This window comes from Rousettus aegyptiacus, unplaced genomic scaffold, assembly GCF_014176215.1.
Source record: "Rousettus aegyptiacus isolate mRouAeg1 unplaced genomic scaffold, mRouAeg1.p scaffold_m13_p_9, whole genome shotgun sequence".
Taxonomy (NCBI): Eukaryota; Metazoa; Chordata; class Mammalia; order Chiroptera; family Pteropodidae; genus Rousettus; species Rousettus aegyptiacus.
The window spans coordinates 101,992,398-102,013,994 of NW_023416312.1; the positions used below are offsets into that span (position 1 = coordinate 101,992,398).

The following is a 21,597-nucleotide window of genomic DNA, read 5'->3' on the forward strand; positions in this document are numbered from 1 at the left end:
TCTATCATGAATGCCTAGAATTTTAGCAAAATAGAAGCAGATTTGAGAAAGACTCAAGTAGAACTTTTAACGATAAAAAATTAAATGTAGATAAGGAAACCTTTCAGAAATATAATGTCCATGGAGATGTATAAGCAGAGATCAGAAAACTAATTTCTGGGAGTAATATAAAATAGGTTCCTTTGTGGGTGGCCATTCCTGTTTCTTCTTTTATTTCTACCTCTGATTTTTAAATGTACTGACTGTAAAGATTTCAAACCATAAAGGAGAATAAAACAATAATCTCAAATTGTCCATAATTTCTCTATGCAATTTCACTCCTCCTTCCTCCCACTAGACAGGACTGTTGTTTGGATCAAACTTCTTTTCAAAAAATGATGAATTAGTATATCATAAATTAATGCTTAAATAGCTGATAATGACTGTATGGAACATAAACATCTAATTCATGTGAAAACATAAAAACTTAACTTTTCTGAGTAACTTTGGATTTTACTTATTTAGGAAATAAAACAACATGCACTACAAAAAATCAGATAAAATTAACATTTCCATAATCACTTATTATCTAGAGCAGGAGGCCAGAAAGTCAAGTTACACTTTCTAAATATAAAATTTTCCCTTTATACGATAGCACTTTAAAAATAAGGATTTTAGGAATTTAGAGCAAAAAGAATTCATCAGAAATCAGAGTAATTAAATGAATGAGACATCATGAATGGAGAATAGTAGGATCAGGTGTTAAAATTTGAGAATGTTATTTATATTGAGTGTGCTACTTTCTAGTGGCACGTAACAATTTCTCTACACCTCACTTTCTCCATTTATAAAACACACATACAGTCAATATGTGTGTATATATAAATATGTAATATATAGCATATATCTCATAAAACAATACATATATACATATAATGAATTACATTAAAATACCTTTAAAATATTGTTATAGTCCTATGTTGAAATGTTACTATGTTAAAGGTAAAACTCTAAAGGGGTTGAAAGCTGAGTATAACTTGGATAAAAAAAAGATGAGAGAATTAATGCCCACAACATGAGGAAAAACCCGGAGGCAAAATGATCTTTATATATGCAAGATAGATTAAAATAGTGAATTTGGATATCGTGGAAGGGTGACATTTGCAAGCAGTGAGAAATCAGGTTGAAAGGTAGCTTAGAGCAGATTGTAGAAGGTCACCTAGCATCCAGCTAGTAAGACAAGGAGCACTGGTACTCTCTGGGAATATAGTTGGGGGATTTTCCATCTCCCCATGCCCTTTCAGGAAGGGCATGAGCACATGACCTGGGCTCAACTTATTAGACACTATCCCTCAGGACTATACATTTCCAAATAATTATAAAGAGATTCAGGAGTTACTTTAGAAATCATTTTAGAAATTAGTCACAATTGCCATGGTAAAATTAAGTACTAGTGGTATCCAGCATCATCTGAATATGGCATGTCCTTGGCTCTAATTGCTGCCTATTTTCTAAGGTTTGGTTTTTAACCTTCTTTAACTCCATAAGCTATCAAAGGTAATAACTATAAATTAACCTGCCTTTATCAGTCTGAGATAGTTTCTGTTGTCTGAAAACAAAAACGTTTAATTATTTCATGTCGAAAAAGAGATCATAAAGTGAAAATGTATACCTACCTGGCAGTTTCATACTGCTTCACAGTCAGCAAGGTGTCTTTAATTGTTTTGTTTACTAAAGTATTGACATTTTCAATGAAAGAATTAATGGCCACACAAAGAATTTCGCCATTTTTTGCCACCATCTTCTGAGTATCTGCATTTCTGCCAAATTCTTTCTACAATAAAGAAAAAAAATACTTATTTACAATTGTATTAGCAAATACAACTAAAAAGTGTGTCCCTAATTGGAAATTATTTAATACAGAGACTTAACTTTAAGATTTTGTGATAATTTTTTTTTTCAATTACACTCTTTAAATAATTGAGAGTTAAAATAAATCGAGACTACCTAAATCATTGTTGGAAAAAAACAGGTAAAGCAAAATTATTTTTAGCTCAAAAAAATAGCTGTGTTCAAAGCCCATGTTTTTCACTGCTATAAAAATTCTGCTTTAAAAACTCATTGAATTGTACAATTTAAATATGAGCAACTGATTGCCTATTATACTTCAATAAAGCTGGGGGAAAATCTGCTTTAAAAAATGTCACCTATGAGGTTTTCTGAACTGGAAATTTATTTACCAGAGAAGAAAGGTGAGAGGAGGGGTATTGTAAACATACATAGTCAAATGGTAAGCAGTTTTGTATATCATGGTGGTAAAATGCAGGAACACTAATGCAAGATTGTTTGGGTTCAAGTTCCAGTTATATCACTTGTTAACTATGTAACCTCTCTGCCCCTCCTTTCCACTTCTGTAAAAGGAGGATCATAATAGGACATATCCTCTAATATTGTTGTGAGCATTGAAGTATAATAAATATAGATCTCTTTCACAATCACAATCAAAATACTCAGAACAGCATTCAATTTTAAACTTACAAATTACTTCTAGAATTTCTCACGTAATATTTTTAGACTGTTTTTGATTGTAGGTAACTAAAACTGCAAAAAAGGGAAATCACAGATATACAAACAGCCAACAGACATATGAAAAGGTGCTCAACTTCACTAGCTATTAGGGAAATGCAAATCAAAAGCACAGTGAGACATCACTTCACACCTGTTAGAATGGCTGTCATCAACAGGACAAGTCAAAACAAGTGTTGGAGAGGGTGTGGGGAAAAAGAACCCTCATATACTGCTGGTGGGAATGTAAATTGGTACAGCAACTACGGAGAAGAGTATGGAGGTTCCTCAAAAAATTAAGAATAGAGTTACCATATTCCTCTTCTGGCTATCTATTCAAAAACTTTGAAAAGATTTATTCAGAAAGATATATGTACCCCTATGTTCATTGTAGCACTATTCATGGTGGCCAAGACATGGAAAATAACGGAAGCATCCTTTGATTGATGATTGGATAAAGAAGTGGTACATAGAGAAAATAGAATATTAGTTAGCCATAGAAAAAAATAAAATACTGTTCTTTGAAACAGCAAGGATCGATCTTGAGAATAAATGCTAAGCAAATAAGTCAGATGACAAAATTCAAGAGCTTTATGATTTTACTCATATGTGGAAAATAACCAAAAGCAACAAATGAACAAGATAAACAAACAAACAAAACTTATAGACACAGACAACAGTTTAGTGGTTACCAGAGGGTAAGTGGGGAGAGGGAAAGTAAAGAGGATCCACTATATGGTGACAGAAGGAGATTTGACTTTGGGTAGTGAACACATAATGTAATCTATAGATGTTGTATTATAGAATGGTACACTTGAAACCTGTATAATTTTAAAATAATAAAATTAAAAAATAACACTTAGAAACAATGTATCAAAGAAGAAATCAAAATTAAAACCAAAACCACAACATATCAGAACTCCCATGATTTTGCAAGAGTATTACCCAGAGGGAAATTTGTAGCTGAAAATGTCCACATTAGAAAGAGAAATATTTCAAATTAATTACCTAACTTTCTAATTTATAGAAATAGAGGAAGAACAAATTAAATCTAAAATTACCAGAGAAAAGAAAATAATAGAAATTAAAGCAGAAATTTTAAAAATGGAGAATTAAAAAACAATAAAATAATTTTAAAAACTGAAAAGTTGGCTCTTCGAAAAGACTCACAAAATTGATAAAACTTTAGCTACACTAGGAAAATATAGAGAAGACTGACATTTCTAAATCAGAAATAATAGTGGAGCATTACTCCAACCTTAAAGAAATAAAGATAATTAGAAGAGAATACTATGAGCAATTTTATGCCAAAATTAAATAAACTGAATGGAATTAACAAATTTCTAGAAGCACAAATACTACTAAAACTGACTGAAGAAGAAATAGAAAATCTGAATAGACCAATAACGAGATTAAATAATTAACTTAAAACTCCCTCCCCCAAAAGTCCTGAGCCAGACAGATGTCTTAACCGGTAAATTGTAATTTAAATAATTGACACCAATTCTTCTTAAATTCTTCCAAAAAATAGAAGGATGGGGGGACATTTCTTTACTAATTCTATGGGACTAGAATTACCTTAATATCAAAGCCAGTCAAAGGTATCACAAAAAAATAAAAGTAGAGACCGATATCCCTTATGAGTGTAAATGAAAACAGCCTAACCAAAATGCTAGCAAAATTCAGCAGCGTATGAAAGGATTAGACTGTGATAAAGGATTTATAGTAGGAATGAAAAGGTGACACAACACAGAAAAATAACACTGCAATATACAGCATTCATACAATTAAGTAAAAAGAAAAAAGACATAATCATTTCAAATGTACAGGTAGTGTTTGACAAAATGCAGCAGTGTTTCATGATAAAAAGTGTCAAAATCTAGGAATAAAAGGGGAGCTTTTCAACAAGATAAGGGCTATATATGAAAAACTTACAACTAAGATCATACTCAATGGTGAAAAACTAAAAGTTCTCAACCTAAAATCAGAAATAAGATGTTGACTTTCCACATTTTTATTTAACATTATACTAGAAGTTCTACGTAGAGATTAGGAAATAAAAAGAAATAAGGCATCCAAGTGAGAAGGAATGAATAAAACTATGTCTATTTATAGAAGACATAATCTTATATGTAGAAAAGCTTAAATAATTCATGAAAAAACTTATAGGGATAATAAATTTAGCAAAGTTTCAGGGTACAAAAGCAACACACAAAATCAGTTGTATTTGTATACACTATCAATTAAAATTCTGAGAAAAAAATTAAGAAATTTATTTACAGTAGTATCAAATTTTATAAAATATTTTGAAATACATTTAGCAAAGAGGTAGGTACAAGCTTTACATGGAAAACTATACAACAAACATCTGAATAAATCGATGATCTAAAAAAATGAAAAGACATTCCATGTTCATAGATTAGAAGACTTAAAACTGTTAAGATAGTAATACTTCCAAAAGTGATCTAACAGGTTTAATATATTTCTTATAAAAATCCCAATAGCATGTTTTTCATAAAAGAAAAATCCAATACTAAAATTTGGGTAAAATTGCAAAAAAAAATGAGAAAGAAGAGTGAAGCTGGAATACTCTTAGCTCCCAATTTTATAGTTTACTATAAATCTACAGTAATTAGAACAGTCTGTTACTGGCATAAGACAAGACATATAAATCAATGAAATGCAATTGAAAATCCAGACATAAACTCACATACATCTATGGCCAATTGATTTTACACAAGAATGTCAAGATTATTTAATAAGTAAGAACAGTTAAATGGCAGAAAAAATTAGACATCCATCTGCAAAAGGAAAAATAAATAAAGCTGACTATTTTCTCAGTTATATACAAAGATTAACTCAAAAATTTAAAATTATAAAACACATAGGAAAAAACACTGGGGTAAATCTTTATGACAGCATATTTGCAATTGTTTCTTATGTATGACATGCAAAGCACAAACAGCAAAAGAAAAAATACATAAGTTAAACCATCAAAATTAAAAAGCTTAGTATTTCAAAGGACACAATGAATAAGGTAACAAAAACAATATACAGAATGGGAAAGTATTTTCGAATCATATACAGTAAGTCTTCACGTCATCGATAGGTTCTTGAAAACTGCAACTAAGCAAAACAAGGTATCATGAAACCAATTTTACTATAGGCTAATTAATATAAACATGAGTGAAGTTTCTATGGTATATTTCTGGCCACAAAAACATCACCAAATTTCAAAATAAAGACCCACAATACTTCTTATATTAAACATTGAAATAAATGTGAGCTATACAAACATTTAAGAAAGATTAATAAAAACAAGTAAGATAATAATTTTTCAATTCTGTTGTTCTAGCTCAGGGTTGAAGGTGGCTGGAGCCTATCCCAAAAGCTTAGGGAGGAAGGTGGGAACCTACTCTGGTTCAGATACCATTTTATCTCGGGGTACACTCACATACACACCCCCACTCACTCCTACTGAGACAATTAAGACCCACAAATTACCCTAATGTGCACATATTTGGGATGTGGGAGGAAACCAGAGTACCCATAGAAAACCCACACATATGTGGGTAGAATGTGTAAACTCCACACAGACAGTGGCTCTGGCTGGAAATTATTATGTTTCTTACGCATCAATGTTATAACAAAATCCAATTATAGCCCACGTACATTAAGATTTCATATTTATTAAATATGCAGAATGGACAAATCTATTGATACAGAAAGTAGTTTTGATTTCTGAGGTCTTGAAGAACAGGAAAATGGGAAATGATTGCTTAATCATTATGGGGTGTCATTTTAGGATGATGAAAATATTAAAAAATCAGATCACGGTACTAGTTGCATATATTTTTGAATGTACTAAATACCCTGAATTGTACATTTTAAAATGATTGAAAAAGTGTTTTATACATTTTACCACAATAAAAAAATTCAGCCAGTACACTAATCATCTAACAGTTAAAATTAGGTAACCCTAATCACTCTAGTCTTAAGTAGAAGAGGCAACAGAAGAGATATAAAAGATATCACTATAAAACATTTAAAGAATCCTCATACATTAATGATTTTAGTTACTGTGCATCACGAAAGAAGTTATACAACTTACGCTACTTTGAGGCCATAATTGGATTCCTACATTCCTAGGATTCAGTTGGCACTTCTTAAGGATAATCTCACAAATTCTAATTTTAGTAAGAATTTAATAAATTACCAATTAAACATATTACCTCAATTTCTACTAAATATATTACTTCAATTTATCACTCCCCTCCCGCTATTCCTATAGCTATTATATAATAATCTTACTTGTAGTTCTAGTGACTTTAGGCTTAAGTCGCCGAAAGCATTTCCGAGTTGTTTCTGGATGTGCACCATGTGGAAAAGATGACTGGAAAACATTTGAGCCAATCTTAGGATATTGTTATATTTTTTCTTGTTATCCTTTAATATGTCAATCTGGTAATCCAGTTCGAGATCGACAGTTCTTGAGCCATGTCCCAGCTTCTCTGAGATAAGTTGCCGGGTGTACTAAAAGTTAAAAAGTACAATTATTTTTTTAGTTGAAAACATAAAATATATAATATAGCAACCTACAAGTACAAAAGCATATAACACATTGGTTTTTTGTCTGTTTGTTTCAATTAAGCTAGCTTAAACATCTTAACTTAGCACAACACAGTGTAAAATAGACATTGATTTTTATTAAGATATGAGTAATAAAAATATTAAAACTCCACTTTTCTATTTTAAAATGCCTCAATATTCTCATAACTTTACCTTAAATAGCTATCATAGCTATTTTATGTGTTTGATGTGTTTCTCTGTGTGTATTCATGTGTTTGTGTGTGTAAGAGAGGCAAGAATTTTTTTTTGTCAGAGTATGTTGTTAAGAGGCATGCTATCCTATTCTGTCCTGTAAGAAATATTTAACTTTCCATATGGAAAGTGGTCAAAACAAATAACTTATCAGACCTGTTGTGACCAAATAACCTTTGATACCCAATTAGTGCTGTAACAAATTATGTCTAAGTAGAACACCTTAAGAATGTATTGACAGGGAAGAGAAACAGGAACTTCAAAGTAGGAATGAGAAAATATTCCTGAATTCCACACAAGAAAAAAATCAGTCACCACCAGAACAAAGTTATCTAAGGGAGAATTAGATAAATTATACACTCCTATATCAACCAAATCAGAATCGGTAGCTGAGGATTTGTCCATATGACAAAGAATGCCTAAAGTTAAGAGTCATAATTGTACCAAAGAGTTCAGAAAGCCTGAAAAACACAGATTTGTGTAGAACCAATGATTATAACAGGCTCTGGACTTTACTAGAGGAAGAGGTTTTTGTCAGCTCATATGTGTTGTACAACAAGCTCATAAAAATTATTTAATCAGTATTTTTTGGCTTGCTTAGACCTACATTGAAATACTCAAATTAAGTTATAATAAAATATATATTTCCTTTACAAATGGAAAAAATAACTTGAAGGAAAATGATGCTTAAAGTAATGCCACAATATATTAACTTATGATGAACATAAATAAGGGGTTCTTAATTCTTATATGAGGTAATATTATTGATGTAAAATACATCAAAAATAAGAATAAAACAAATAGTATACATACACAGGTAAGAAGAAACAGATAAACAGATGAGCACCAAAGGAAAAGACCAATTCTGTGAAACACCAGAGAGGAGATCAATTTAACAAAGACTGAAAGCGGCTACATCTACAAAAATGTAGAAAAAGCTTATACACCATGATCAAGTGGAAAAAAGAATGGCTTATCACTGGAAATCAATTAATGCAATATATCATATTGCTAGAAGGACAAAAATATATAATCCTCAACATAAAAAATGGCATTGGACACGATTTAACACCTAATCATGATTAAAAACTCTTAGTAAACTTGAAATAGAATGAACTTCCTCAAGTTGATATAAGATATCTATAAAAATATACATTTGGCATCATACATAATAGTGAAAAATTGAAGCACAAGACAAGGATATTTGACGATACTACTTATTTTCAAAATTGTAATGGAGGCTCTATCCTGACACTCTTGCAAGAAAAAAAACGCTAGACATTTACATTTAAGTGAATAAGTAAAACCATTTGTATTTGAAGACCATGTCAAATATAAGACCCTATGGAATACACACACACACACACACACACACATACAGAACTGTTAGAATTAATAAACAATTAAAGCAATAGTATAAGACACAAGATCAAGATACAGAAAGAAATTGTATTTCTCTATACAAAAATGAACAATCCAAAAATGAAATGAAGAATATAATGCCTTACACAATAATATCAAAAATAAAATACTCAGGAATAAACTTAACTTAAATAGGTTAATGCAAGACTTATAAAGTAAAAATTATAAAACACTACTAAGGAAAAATTTTAAATCTAATTAAATTGGGAGATATTTCAGATTTGTGGATTGGAAAACTGAATATTGTTAAGATGGTAATATTTCTTTGATTGCTCTACATAATCAAAATTCCAGCAAGCTTGTTTTTGTAGAAATTTACAAGTTTATCCTAAAATATATATGGAAATTCACGAGATCTATAACAGGCCAAAATGATTTTGAAAAATAAAAACAAAGCTGGTAGATTTTACTTCCAAATTTCAAAGCATAGTATAAAGCTGTAGTTATCAACACCGTGTCTTGGCACAGGGTTAAAAACATAGATTCATGGAATAAAATTAAAAGCCCAGAAGTAAATCCTTATATGTATGGTCAATTAATGTTTTGCAAGGTTGAAAAACAATTCACTGAAGAAAGGATAACCTTTTAAACAAATAGTACTGGGACAACTGGATATGCACATGACAAAAAAGTTAATGTGAATGCTTATCTCTCACTGTGCACCAAAATAAATCAAAATAGATTATAGACTTAAATGTAAGAGCTAAAACGATACATTTTAAATTGGCATATAACATTATACTAATTTCAGGTGTATAACATGATTCGATACATGTATATGTTGTGAAATGATTATAATATGTTTAGTTAACATCCATCACCATACGTGTCATACATTTTTTTCCTGTGATAAGAACTTTTAAGATCTATTCTCTTAGCACTTTCAGATATACAACACAGTATTTTAACTACAATCACTACGAAGTACATTACATTCCCATTACTTATTTATTTTATACCTGAAAGTTTGTACATTTTGATCCACTTTGTCCATTCCACCAACTCCCTAACACTTGTCTCTGGAAACCAATAATTTGTTCTCTGTTATCTATGAGCTTTTCTTTTTGTATAGATTCCAAATATAAGTGAGATCGCATGGCATTAGTCTATCTCTGTCTGAATTATTTCACTTAGCATAATACCCTCATTATTTATTTTAAACAAAACATAGGAGAAAACAATTCAGATTTTAGTTTCAGCAAATATTTCTTAGATACAATACCAAATGCATTACCTATAAAAGAAAAAAATGATATATTAAACCTTACCAAAATTCAAATACTTTGCATTTCAAAAGACACCATTTATTGATAAAAAAAGGAGAGTCTGGTTAAGAAGGCAGAGTGGGTAAGTGCTGTGCTCACCTTCTTCCATGACCAAATAAAAATTACAACTAAATTATAGAGCAATTAACTTGGAAAACCACCTGGATTTGATAACAGAACTCCTATAACTAAAGATACAAAGAAGAGGCCATGTAGAGACCAGTAGGAGGGGTGGAGACACTAAACTTGCTGGTCCCACACCCACATGTGGCAATTGAGAATCAGGAAAGGCTATCAGCTGCAAAAGTCCCCACGGAGGGGTGTAGGGGCCGAGACCCACACCAGGCTCCCTAGCTTAGGGATACAGTACCAGGAAGAATAGTTACCATAACGGCTGGCTGTGAAGATCAGCAGGGATTCCTAGATGTCCTCTTAAATGGATTGTGCACAGACTCACTTGCTCACAGCCACTCACCTTCAGCTCCAGCGAAGGGACTCCAGCTCAAAAGACACCAGCGACATATGGGAGAACCTGAATTGTGTGGCTACAGGGTGAGGGCCACCATTGTTCCTGTGTGGAGCCCTCCCACTTTGCAGCCTACGGGGGCAGGTGGGTGCCAATTTGAATCTGCATTAACTGGGTAAACACCAATAGCCCCACCCTAGTGATTCCCTGAGACCCTGCCCCACTCAACTTGGTGGAGATTCACTTCAGGTGAGACAGAGGGCAGCTGGAAACCCAGATATCCTCTTAAATGGCCTGTGCACAGATTCAATTTTGCTGTAAACCTAAAATTGCCATAAGAATAAACTGTATTTAAAAAAAATTAAAGCAGCAAACTGGAAAAAAAATTCCAAAACAGATATCTGATAAAAGAGATGTACCCAGACTATATAAAGAACTCTTAAAATTAATAAGACAAACAATTAAGCAATTGAAAATTGAGCATTCTGAATAAATATTTCTCCAAAAATGTATGTGTGTATATATATGTATGTATATATATATGAATAGCTAATGAGCACATGAAAAAATGCTCAACATAGTCATTAAGGAAATTCAAATTAAATAAGATATTATTTCAAATCTATAATAGTGAAAAAAGATACATATCAACAAATAATGGCAAGGATGTAGAGAAGTAATATCTCACACGTTGCTGATAGGAACAAACAATGTTACAGTCACCTTGGAAATAATTTTGCCAGTTTCTCAAATGCTGAAAAATAAATGTATTATTTGGCCTATCAATTCCCACTTAGGAATCTATCCAAGAGATTATTTATTTTTATGTATAGAATAAATATACATAATAAGTATATATTTATTATATTTAGCTAATACATATATATTTATCATATATTTATATAATAAATACATGTTTGTTATATAATATATAAATATATATCATAAATATACAAAACAAATTTATTATATATCATATATAATAAATATATATGTATATATCCATACTAAGCCTTGTGCCTTAATGTTTTCAGAAGAATTATTTATAACAATCAATAACTGAAAAGAATCAAAATGTCTATCAGCTGGTGATTTCTCTAAGTATTTTTAGCTAAGAAATCCTGAGCAGTTGAAGCAGTTAGCAATGAGAATGAAAGCTAAGAATTTTTCATCCAGCATGTCTAATGTTCATCATATATGAGTTTAAGAGGAAGTAGAAATTATTTATAGAAAGAGATCAAGCAACTGAGGAAAAATTTTGTTCTCATGGGATAATAAAAGATTTACAATTAGAGATTTACAGAACGGAAAACAATGACTTAAAAAACTAAAGTGGATTCTTTACAGCAGTATGTTTTAGAGGCTTTAATTTCTACTGAATATTTATTGAGATGCAGTGTTAGGACTTCTCAGATTTATTATATTTTTATCAGCAAAATTCATTTCTTATTACTGTTAGGAAAATGCTCTGGGAAAATCTTGGGTGAGGCGAGACAATACAAAAAGAAGTTAATTCATATTAATTGGATGAGGATAATTGTGGAATGCTAGAAAAAATATCCTCCCAATCTGACAATTTTGAGTTCTCTTAGACATGAAGCCACCATTTCAGCAAGACTTAACAAAGACTTGATCATTACGGTTTTGTTTTTGCATCTCTATGAGATTTTGTGTCTTTTATCAACAGATGTGTACCCTTACAATAAAACACTTTATTATGGATACAATTCTTTATTGGTAACTCAGCAACTCTAATAAGTGCAGAAGACACCTTACTCCAGGGAGCTACTCTACCCTCTGTTCCAAGTATATGATTCTTGAAGGGTTGCCAGTCATAGTACCCCATCTAATTCATAAAAGCAGCTATGCGGTACAGGTCTGGCAAAACAGTTTATTTCCTCACTACAGGGACTGATCTCTGAGGCAGACACCATCCAAGCCAGAACAGAGGGTAGAAGTTATGTATAGAAAAGATTATATTATTGAGTCTCTGTGGGATTTTAACATACAGAAGCTTGAAGGAAGTGCTGTCTCTTTCTCTTGTGATCTATGGTAATTTTTCAGTGAAGAATGCCTGACTGAGATAAAACAGAATAAAGCCAAGTGGAGGTGGTAGACAGCTAAGGGAAGTCTTTTGGTAAGAGCTCTTAGTTCTTGACTTTGAGGTCATCAGAACTTCTCTGATTCCTGGAGCTCTTACTGCGATTTATTAACTACCCAACTATGTTTCCAACAAAACTAGTTATTACTCAAACTAGTTTGAGTTAAGCTTCTAAAACCTAATGTATGGGGGGAGGGGTAATGTTACTAAAGCTTGCTAAATGAATCTTTTTTTCTGCAGACTAATTAAAATAATAACAATAAAAATAAAATAGGAGGTTAAAAATTTTAATGAAAACAACCTAGATTCCAAAAAAGTGAGTACTTTTCTTCCAAGGATCACATTTTAAAAATAATCATTTTTCTCAAGACTTATTTAAAATTCTAAAGCAAAAAAAGGTTAGTATTAAAAAAATTTAAATCCCCCACCACAACTATTTATTCATACTTTCCTAAAATAATTAAGTAATATTTAGTTGCATGGAGACGTTAAAATAATAAGAGAATGGAATAAATATAAACATATGAAGACTTGAGATGGCTTCTTGATATACCTTTTAAATTTTTCCCTAGGCAGTAAGCAATCAAGCTCAGCATTTACTGCACTAAACTATAGCAGGTTCATATGATTTGGGCTAGCCAAACTGAAACATAATAGAGGGTTTCTGAACGGCGTACACTAAAAAAGAGTGACAAACTTAATAGCTTAAAAGAATAAAGTAATCTTGGAGAAACAGACCTATTGGGGAAATAAAAATAATAGCACATTAATTTTCTCATTTAAAGCCATTAAATCAGTATTATGAGTACAACAACTCATGCATAATCCTATCTGCTAATGATTTATAAAACAAGGAAGTAGTCTTATGCTGAAGATTTTTCATATAACAAGATCAAAATGTGATATGTTCTTCAGAAACTAAGCCACATGAAAAAATAATAAAATAAAATAAATACGTTCATGTATAGGGCATATGAAAAATATTTCTCTGCAGTTGAATGTCAGATTGTTAGTCATAGCTTAATTAGAAAACCAAAGTTTCCAATATTTCTTAATGCTTAAAACACTTTTTTAAAAAAGAAAGGCACTTTAAAGTTCTGAATTGTAAGATAAAAAAACCCTAAGATTATAAAGGAAGTCAGATAACCAGTAAGAAAAAAACTAGTCCACATAGGAAGTCCAACCCTCTCTGCCAGTTAGCAGAAAGGGGAAGGATTTATCCTCTCCAGTTTCCTCACATTAATTTTTCCTTTTTAGTTCAACAGTTACTACTTTAATAAACATTAAAAAATAAAAATAAAATTAATTATTATTCATCTTAGAAATACTTTATAAACAAAGGAAAAGCTCAGAAAACTTCTGTGTAGCTTCTCTGTAGATAGAACATAAGCTCCATGAAGACAGGAATCTTTTTCCATGTCATTCACTGCCATATTTCAAACTCTACATCCAGACAGCATATTATATAGTAACTGTTTAATATCTATTGGGTGAGTGGACAGTAAAGATATATGGACTAAGTATAAGGTAGACATAGAAAAAAATTCTCATTAAAGGCTAAACATACTTTTTAAAATGGTAGTAAATATACAAAGTTTATTTTCTATCATGAAGACATTAACTTATGTCCATGTTTTAAAGGTATTAACCAGAATATTTGTCTTTTTTGTATCTTTTTACAATAAATCACATAAAAAGGACCTGGTCTTTATAAAGATACAATTTCCTTATGAAGCACCCAACCCACAACCAACATATAAATATAAAGAGTTGGTTGCTCTCACCTGTGCCTCTGCTTATTCTACCATAATTCCAACTCAGGATGGCAAAGGTACTTAGATGGATTTGGGGATTGACTTATTAAAACTATTTCAGCCATATTTTGGATTAAATAAACTTTTTGTGAAGTCATAAGAAAAAATTAATTATTGCGAGGCATTATAACTGACAACTGAAAAAACACATCCTGTTTATATACTGGTAATGCCTATACTATTAATTCTCAGTTATTTTGGTGTCAGATAACTTTAAATTTGGGGGAGCTAGTACTCCTCACTTTCCATTTCTATAAAATACCCAAAGGAGAGTTATAAATATTACCAAAGCACCAATAAAACTAAATTTATTCAATTATCTATATCATCTCTATTTCAATAGTTTGAAAAATCTGAAACTAACTGTTTTGTTAATGATTCTCTCTACTAGGATTTTTTGGATATCAACCATAATATGAACTACTTTATACCTTAATTGCATTTTTCTGTTTATATGACATCAATCTTAACATAATAACTTAAATAAGAAATGAAAGTTTCTAGATCCACTTAGAGTGAAGAAAATATAATAATTATTTCAAAATATACAAACCTTGTATTTGTTCAGACTCCATTTTAGAGCTAGTTCTAATTTCTCAGTCATTGGGTTGGTGATTTCATTCTCAATAGTGATAGTCCCACATTTGTTTGGAGTAATCCAGCAATCTGCATTATTGTAACAAAATATAGAAGTAAAAATCAAATGAATATAAGTATAGAAAGGAAATTCTGTTTAAATTAAACTAAAGATTTAAAAACTAGTCTCCACAAATAAAAAGACTAAAACTTGCTAGAATCTTTGAGGATAATTTTGCAATTATCCAGAAATAATTTCTGTCAATTAATTGCAAATTATATATGGTTTGGCTTTCTTTCTTACAAATTTCTGTTGTAATTGGTCTTCTTTATATATTAGCTGCTGTTAACCTCAGGTAAAATTTCACATATCATCTCATAACATAAAGATCCTAAAACAAACAACCTTTGTTAATTAGAGTCTAGTATTCTTCACAGTAATCTTTGTTTCACTGTACACTGTAGACCATAGCAAAAATGGGGCATTGATATACTTGAGGATTTGGAAATGGAACTCTAATTTTACAGAGCCATTAAAAATAATTCACAATTACTCTGAATTTGGATTGAAAAATACCTACATTTGACTTCCTTCTTTTTGAAAGACAAAAAAATGACAGTAAATGAGGATACTAAAATACTAACAATGAATAATCATTCATTGATCCAAAAAATAATAAAGTATGACATAATTTTAGAATTGCAATTAAATGATTCATTTAATTTAAAGTATTTCTTATAGCATGAAAACATTTGCTAAACATTTGTGATACTGGTTTCTTTACACAGAAATGTTCTAATATATTTAAGAAGTACAATGAAATGATGAGAAGAATAAAAGTTATAAATGGTTAAAATATGAGGTCAGCAGAAAAATTTTCTTTCCTCAAACACAACTATTGCTGGATCAGTCTTTAGTACTGCTGCTTTGTATTTGCTACAGTTAATGATCAAAAAGGGTGTAAAGTCAATCACTTTTTTTGAATTTTACAAAATTCCCATATATATGAAATATAAAATATTAACATTTCATATATAAATAAATGTGGTATTTATTTTTTCAGTTCTTAAAACATATACCTACATTTCTTTGACATTGCAAGAGGTGGGGTCTATTTTGCCTTTCCTTGAACCTTGGCAAGTTTGCAACTGCTTTGACCAATAGCATATAGCAGAAGATATATATGACTTCAAAAGCAAGGTCATAAAAGGCCATTCAACCTCCACATGATTCTCTCAAAATGATCGCTCTGGGGAATCTCAGCTAAGTGACAAGTTCAGTGACCCTGAGACCACTGGAGAAGGCACTGTGGAAGTATTTTGACCAATAGTCCAGCTGAATGAATATTCAAGTTGTAGTATATCCATACAATGAGTTACTACTTAGGACTACAAAAGAATGGACCACTAATTAATGAAAGAACATGTATAAATTTAAAACATTATGTAAAATAAAATAAATCATACAGAAAGGAGAGTATACTATATGACTTCATTTATATGACATTCATAAAAAGACAAAACTATAGTCACAGAAAAGAGATTAATGGTTACTGGGGGCTTTGGTGGAATGGTGAGGTTAACGACAAAGTTATATGAGGAAAGTATTTGGGATTATGAATGTGTTTCATATGTAGATTGTGAGGGAGCTTACATGATAGTATGCATTCTCAGCCCTCATACAACTGTACACATAATGGTATACTACGTGTAAATTATACCATAATAAACCTGATTTAAAATAATAAGAAAGCTATGTTGCGATTGTTGATACAAAATATTATTAAAATAATCCCTTGATTACTTTACCAAAGAGCAAAGTAATGACTTTCAAAATCAATTACTAATTATAAAACAATGAAGCTTTAATTCTTGTGATTTCTTAATAAAGGTAGTATTTTTGGTAGAATTAAGTCCTTTTTACAGTAAATATACTGTTTTTTTTAAAAAAAGATTAGTTTCAGGTGTACATCATAGTTATTCAACATTTATAAACCTAAAGAAATGATCACCATGATAAATCCAATAACCATCTAAAACTACAACATTATTACAATATTATTGACTATATTCTCTATACGGTACATTACATCCCCATGACATTGATTTCATAACTGGAAATTTGAACTTTTTATTCCCCTTTACCTTCCTCCCCTCCCTTTCAAAAATTCTTCAGTTACAGTTGACTCAGGTCAGTAAATAAACTCTTACCCTGAAAATGTTCTTCTTCATAACCTACATCTTTGCTGGTTTCAAAGACAGAAAGAAAAGAGTTCTTCCACTCCTTAACAACACTTGAATAAACTGGGAAATCCATGTGGAGATCCCAAGCCACATCAAGCTTAGGAGCAACTGACTCCTACAACTGAAAATCAGTCTGTAGTGTTAGGTCTGTTGCCTAGCAATTCTTTATGCTGTCACAGGATTCTGTTGCTATGTATCAGAGGCAGATTTGGTACCATGTACTACTAGGTGCTGCCATATATTTCAAAAACAAAATACTTTTTTTTAGGAAGTAAACATAATGAAAATATTAAAAATTCAATTTTTAAATTCCTAATCTACTGATTAATCAGGAATATGATTTAAGCATAAAACATAAGATGGCCAACAGACCATGTTGTCCATTTAATGTAAAAAGGTTAATTATACAAGATATTGTTAATAAGCCTGATTATGGATCGATAAAATAAAAATTATTCACTCTCAAAGTTAATTCCCTTTTATTTTGTGGCAAACCATTCACAAACCCAAAAAAACAAAGGATAGGAACATTCTTTTATAGAGGAAAGGAGGAGTTCAGAGGGACTTTTGCAAACAGAATCCGTTGGAGGAAACTGGGAGTTTGTAGTGTAGTGGCTTTTCATTGGCTGAGTTGTCAACAGCCTTTCATTGACCAAGTGATTGCTTGGCAAGAAAAAGAGCTTCCTTCTTCCTACTTGATAGAATAGAAAACCATCTTTCTGTTGGGAATAGAAACTATGTCTCTTCCTGAAGGGTGTGAGAGCTCCCCCTATATGCCTTTCCAACTCCAACTTAAATAAGGTTTCTCTTTATTAATTTTCATAATTTCAAAGTTGAAAGATAAACAGCGTTGCTTTGGTTTCAATAAGAGTGAAGTTAGCATTTTTATTTGGCCTATACCAGGGAGTGAAATGTCATCACAGAATATGCATACAATCCATTTAATGAATATTGTCAAACATTTTACACAATTGTTAAACCAACGCACACAAAAATAAGTTTATGAAAGTTACGGTTACTTTATATAGTCATCAAAAACCTGTATTTTCTTTTTAATTTTATTAATGTTTATGCATAAGCACTGGTACCTAATTATTTTTGCATTTTCTGGATGAATAATGAAATTGAATGACTTCATGGTTTTTTTTTGCATTTGAATATTGGCTTTAATGAGGCGCCTGTTCAAATTTTTGGACATTGTTCTTTTGAGGTTTCTATTTTTTTATTAAATCTTAAATTATTGATATATTTTGTATGAACAATTTGTGCTGCATGTATATTTTGCAATGCTCTTTCCCCATGCGTACACATTTTTACCAACTTTAATAAAAACTCAATGAAACAGGTGTGAGAAGTGACTTTGAGCATGTTCTCATATATCTGTTGGTCATTTTCATGTCTTCTTAGGATAACTGTCCGTTCAGGTCCTCTGCCCATTTTTTAATTGTTTTTTTTTCTGTTGTTGTTGTTGAGTCATATGAGTTCTTTATATATTTTGGATATCTGCCCCTATTAAAGGCATTGTGTGCAAATACCTTCTCCCATTCAGTTGGTTGCCTCTTTGTCTTGTTGATGGTTACTTTGCTATGCAGAGGCTTTTTAGTTTGATTTTTGGCTTGGATGATTTATCCATAGCTGTCAGTGGGGGTATTTAGGTCCCCTATTGTGATTATGTTTTTGTAAGGTTCTCCCTTCAGTTCTATTAGTAGTTGCTTTATATATTTTGGTGCTCCTTGATTAAGAGCAGACATATGCATAAATGTTATGTCTTCTTGACATATTGTCCCCTTTATCATTATGAAATGTCCATCTTTGTATCTTATTACCCTTTTTATCTTGAAGTCTATTACGTTAGATATAAGTGTGGCTACATCCGCTTTTTTTTCTGGATGCCAGTTGCTTGGGGTATCATTTTCCACCCTTTCACTTTGAGTATATATTTGTCCTAGCAGCTGAGATGTGTCTCTTAAAGGCAGCATATGGTTGGATTTTGTTTTTGATTCAATCCGCTACTCTGTGCCTTTTAGTTGGTGAGTTCAGTCCATTTACATTTAGGGTGATTATTGATATATGGGATTTTCCTATAGCCATTTTACCTTTTGTTTTCTGGTAGTTTGATGTCTCCACTGTTTCTTTTCCTTTCTGTTTCTGTCTGTTATTTTAGTTTGATGGTATTCTGATTTCCCTGTTTCCTCTTTTTTTTATGTTGTGTGTCTCAGATTTGAAATCTTTTTTGGTATGTACCATTAAGTTTATGTAAAATAAAGTTTCATATATACAGTATTCATTTTTTGGTGTATATGTCTTATCTCCCTTCCCCTTTGCAAATTCAGACTTTTACCCACCCCCCTCATTTTCTGTTTTTGTTGTCTCAAATTTTCCCTATTTATGCTGTGAGTTCATTTCCAGTTGCAGTAGCTATTGTCTTCTCTTTTTAAACTGTCTTACCTTCTTTAACCATTATATAATATTTAAGTGGATAATACCCTATTCAAATAAGGTTTACAATTCCTTGCTTCTGTCTGTTAGTCATCTTACTCATAGATTTGTATATTTTTGTCTTGTTGTTTCAGGTAAATTAACCCCCCTCAGTATTTCCTGTAATGCAGGCCTTGTGGTGGAAAATTCCCTCAGCTTCTGTATGTCTAAAAAGGTCTTGACTTCTTCTTCATATCTAAAAGAGAAGTTTACTGAATATATTATTCTTGGCTGATAGTTTCTCTCTTTCAATAGTTTCAATATTTGATTCCATTCTCTCCTAGCTTGTAGAATTTCTGCTAAAAAAAATCCAATGATAATCAAATGGGTTTTTCTTTATAAGTTACAATCTTCTTTTCCCTGGCTGTCTTGAGAATTCTTTCTTTGTCATTAATTTTTGACAATTTTAATATAACGTATCTTGGAGAAGGCCTTTTTGGGTTGAGATAATTAGGTGTTTTGTTACAATAGCTTTTATCAAGAAGACGAGTGCTGGCAAGGTAGTGGAGAAAAGTATACACGAGCACTGTTGGTAAGAATGTAAATTGGTGCAGTCACTATGAAAAATACCATGGTAGGTTTCTCAAAAAATTAAGAATAAAACTACCATGTGATCCAACCATCCCTCTTCCAGCCATTTATCTGAAGAATACAATTACACTAACTCAAGAAGATATATACACCCCTATGTTCATTACAGCATTATTTACAATAACCAATATATGGAAACAACTTAAATATCTATCAAAAGGTAAATGGATAAAGAAAGTGTGGCGAATGTAATATTATTCTGTCATGAGAAATGAGAACATTCTACTATTTGTGACATGTATGAAACTTGAGCACATTATCCTGCGATAAATCAGACATAAAAATAAAAGTACTGTATAATATCTCTTGTGTGTGTAATTTAAAAATCCAAGCTTAAAAAAAAAGAGAAAAAAAATAATGGTTATCAGGGGATGCGAGTTGGGGGTACAGGACACATGCTGTTTAAAGGTACACACATTCAATGAGTAGTAAATAAGCCCCAAAGATAAAATGCACAAGAGAGTGAATATAGACAACAAAATTATATTATAATCATCAAATCACCAAATTTGCTGAGACTAGAACTTAATTATTTGAACTACTAAAAGGAAAGGATAAATATGTGATGTGATAGAGTTGCTAATTATCACTACAAAGTAAATCATATTATACTATATAAATGTATCAAAATATGCTATGCATATTAAATTCACATATTTTATGTCAAATATATTTCAATTTTTAAAAGTTTGGGCAAGTGATTCTCATGAATATATATGTAAATATCCTTGCCAAAATAGTAGCAAACTGAATTCAAGAGCATATTAGAGAATATATCATAATGAATGGAATTTATCACTGGCATGCAAGAATAGTTCTATATATGAAAATCAGAATATGGTAGCGTAGAAAGATCCTGAGCTCACATCTTTCCACAGACATAACAAATTTACAAATACATTGGGAATAATTCTCTCTGAAAGGGACTGGGAGACTGGATGAAAAGTAACTCCACTACAACAGACAGTACCACAAAGAGTAGGAAAAGCAGAGATATGACCCTACTAAAGGGAAAAACATACTCAAACAGGGATGTTTCATGATTGGGAGAAATCTCAAAGGTACAAATTTGTTCCTGAGAAGCAAGAGATTCAAACTCCATATCAAGCATATCAAACTCAGATCCTGTGCAGGAGAGACAAGTCCACAAAACACCTAGTTTTGAAAATAAATAGGGAATACAAAGCAGGAAAACTATAGAACTGCAAGGAAAGAAAAACCCACTTTGAAAGGTCTCATGCAGGGACCCACTTGACCCAGAAAACATGGCAAAAC

General features: G+C 31.3%; 1 protein-coding gene across 2 annotated transcripts in view; it reads right to left on the reverse strand.

The window, feature by feature from the left end:
• Window positions 1-21,597, reverse strand: part of LOC107521500 (arfaptin-1) — a 40,565-nt gene that overhangs the window by 12,769 nt on the left and 6,199 nt on the right. The window contains exons 1-4 of one of the 2 annotated variants that reach the window (XM_016166263.2): window positions 17,221-17,352; window positions 14,987-15,099; window positions 6,856-7,077; window positions 1,656-1,813 (exon numbers count right to left, since the gene is read on the reverse strand). In XM_016166263.2, coding sequence (XP_016021749.1) covers window positions 1,656-1,813; window positions 6,856-7,077; window positions 14,987-15,099; window positions 17,221-17,326 — 599 coding nt within the window. In that variant the 5' untranslated portion in view covers window positions 17,327-17,352. Of the gene's footprint in view, window positions 1-1,655; window positions 1,814-6,855; window positions 7,078-14,986; window positions 15,100-17,220; window positions 17,353-21,597 lie in introns of those variants that run through there. The other variant, XM_016166254.2, reaches the window with a different exon arrangement.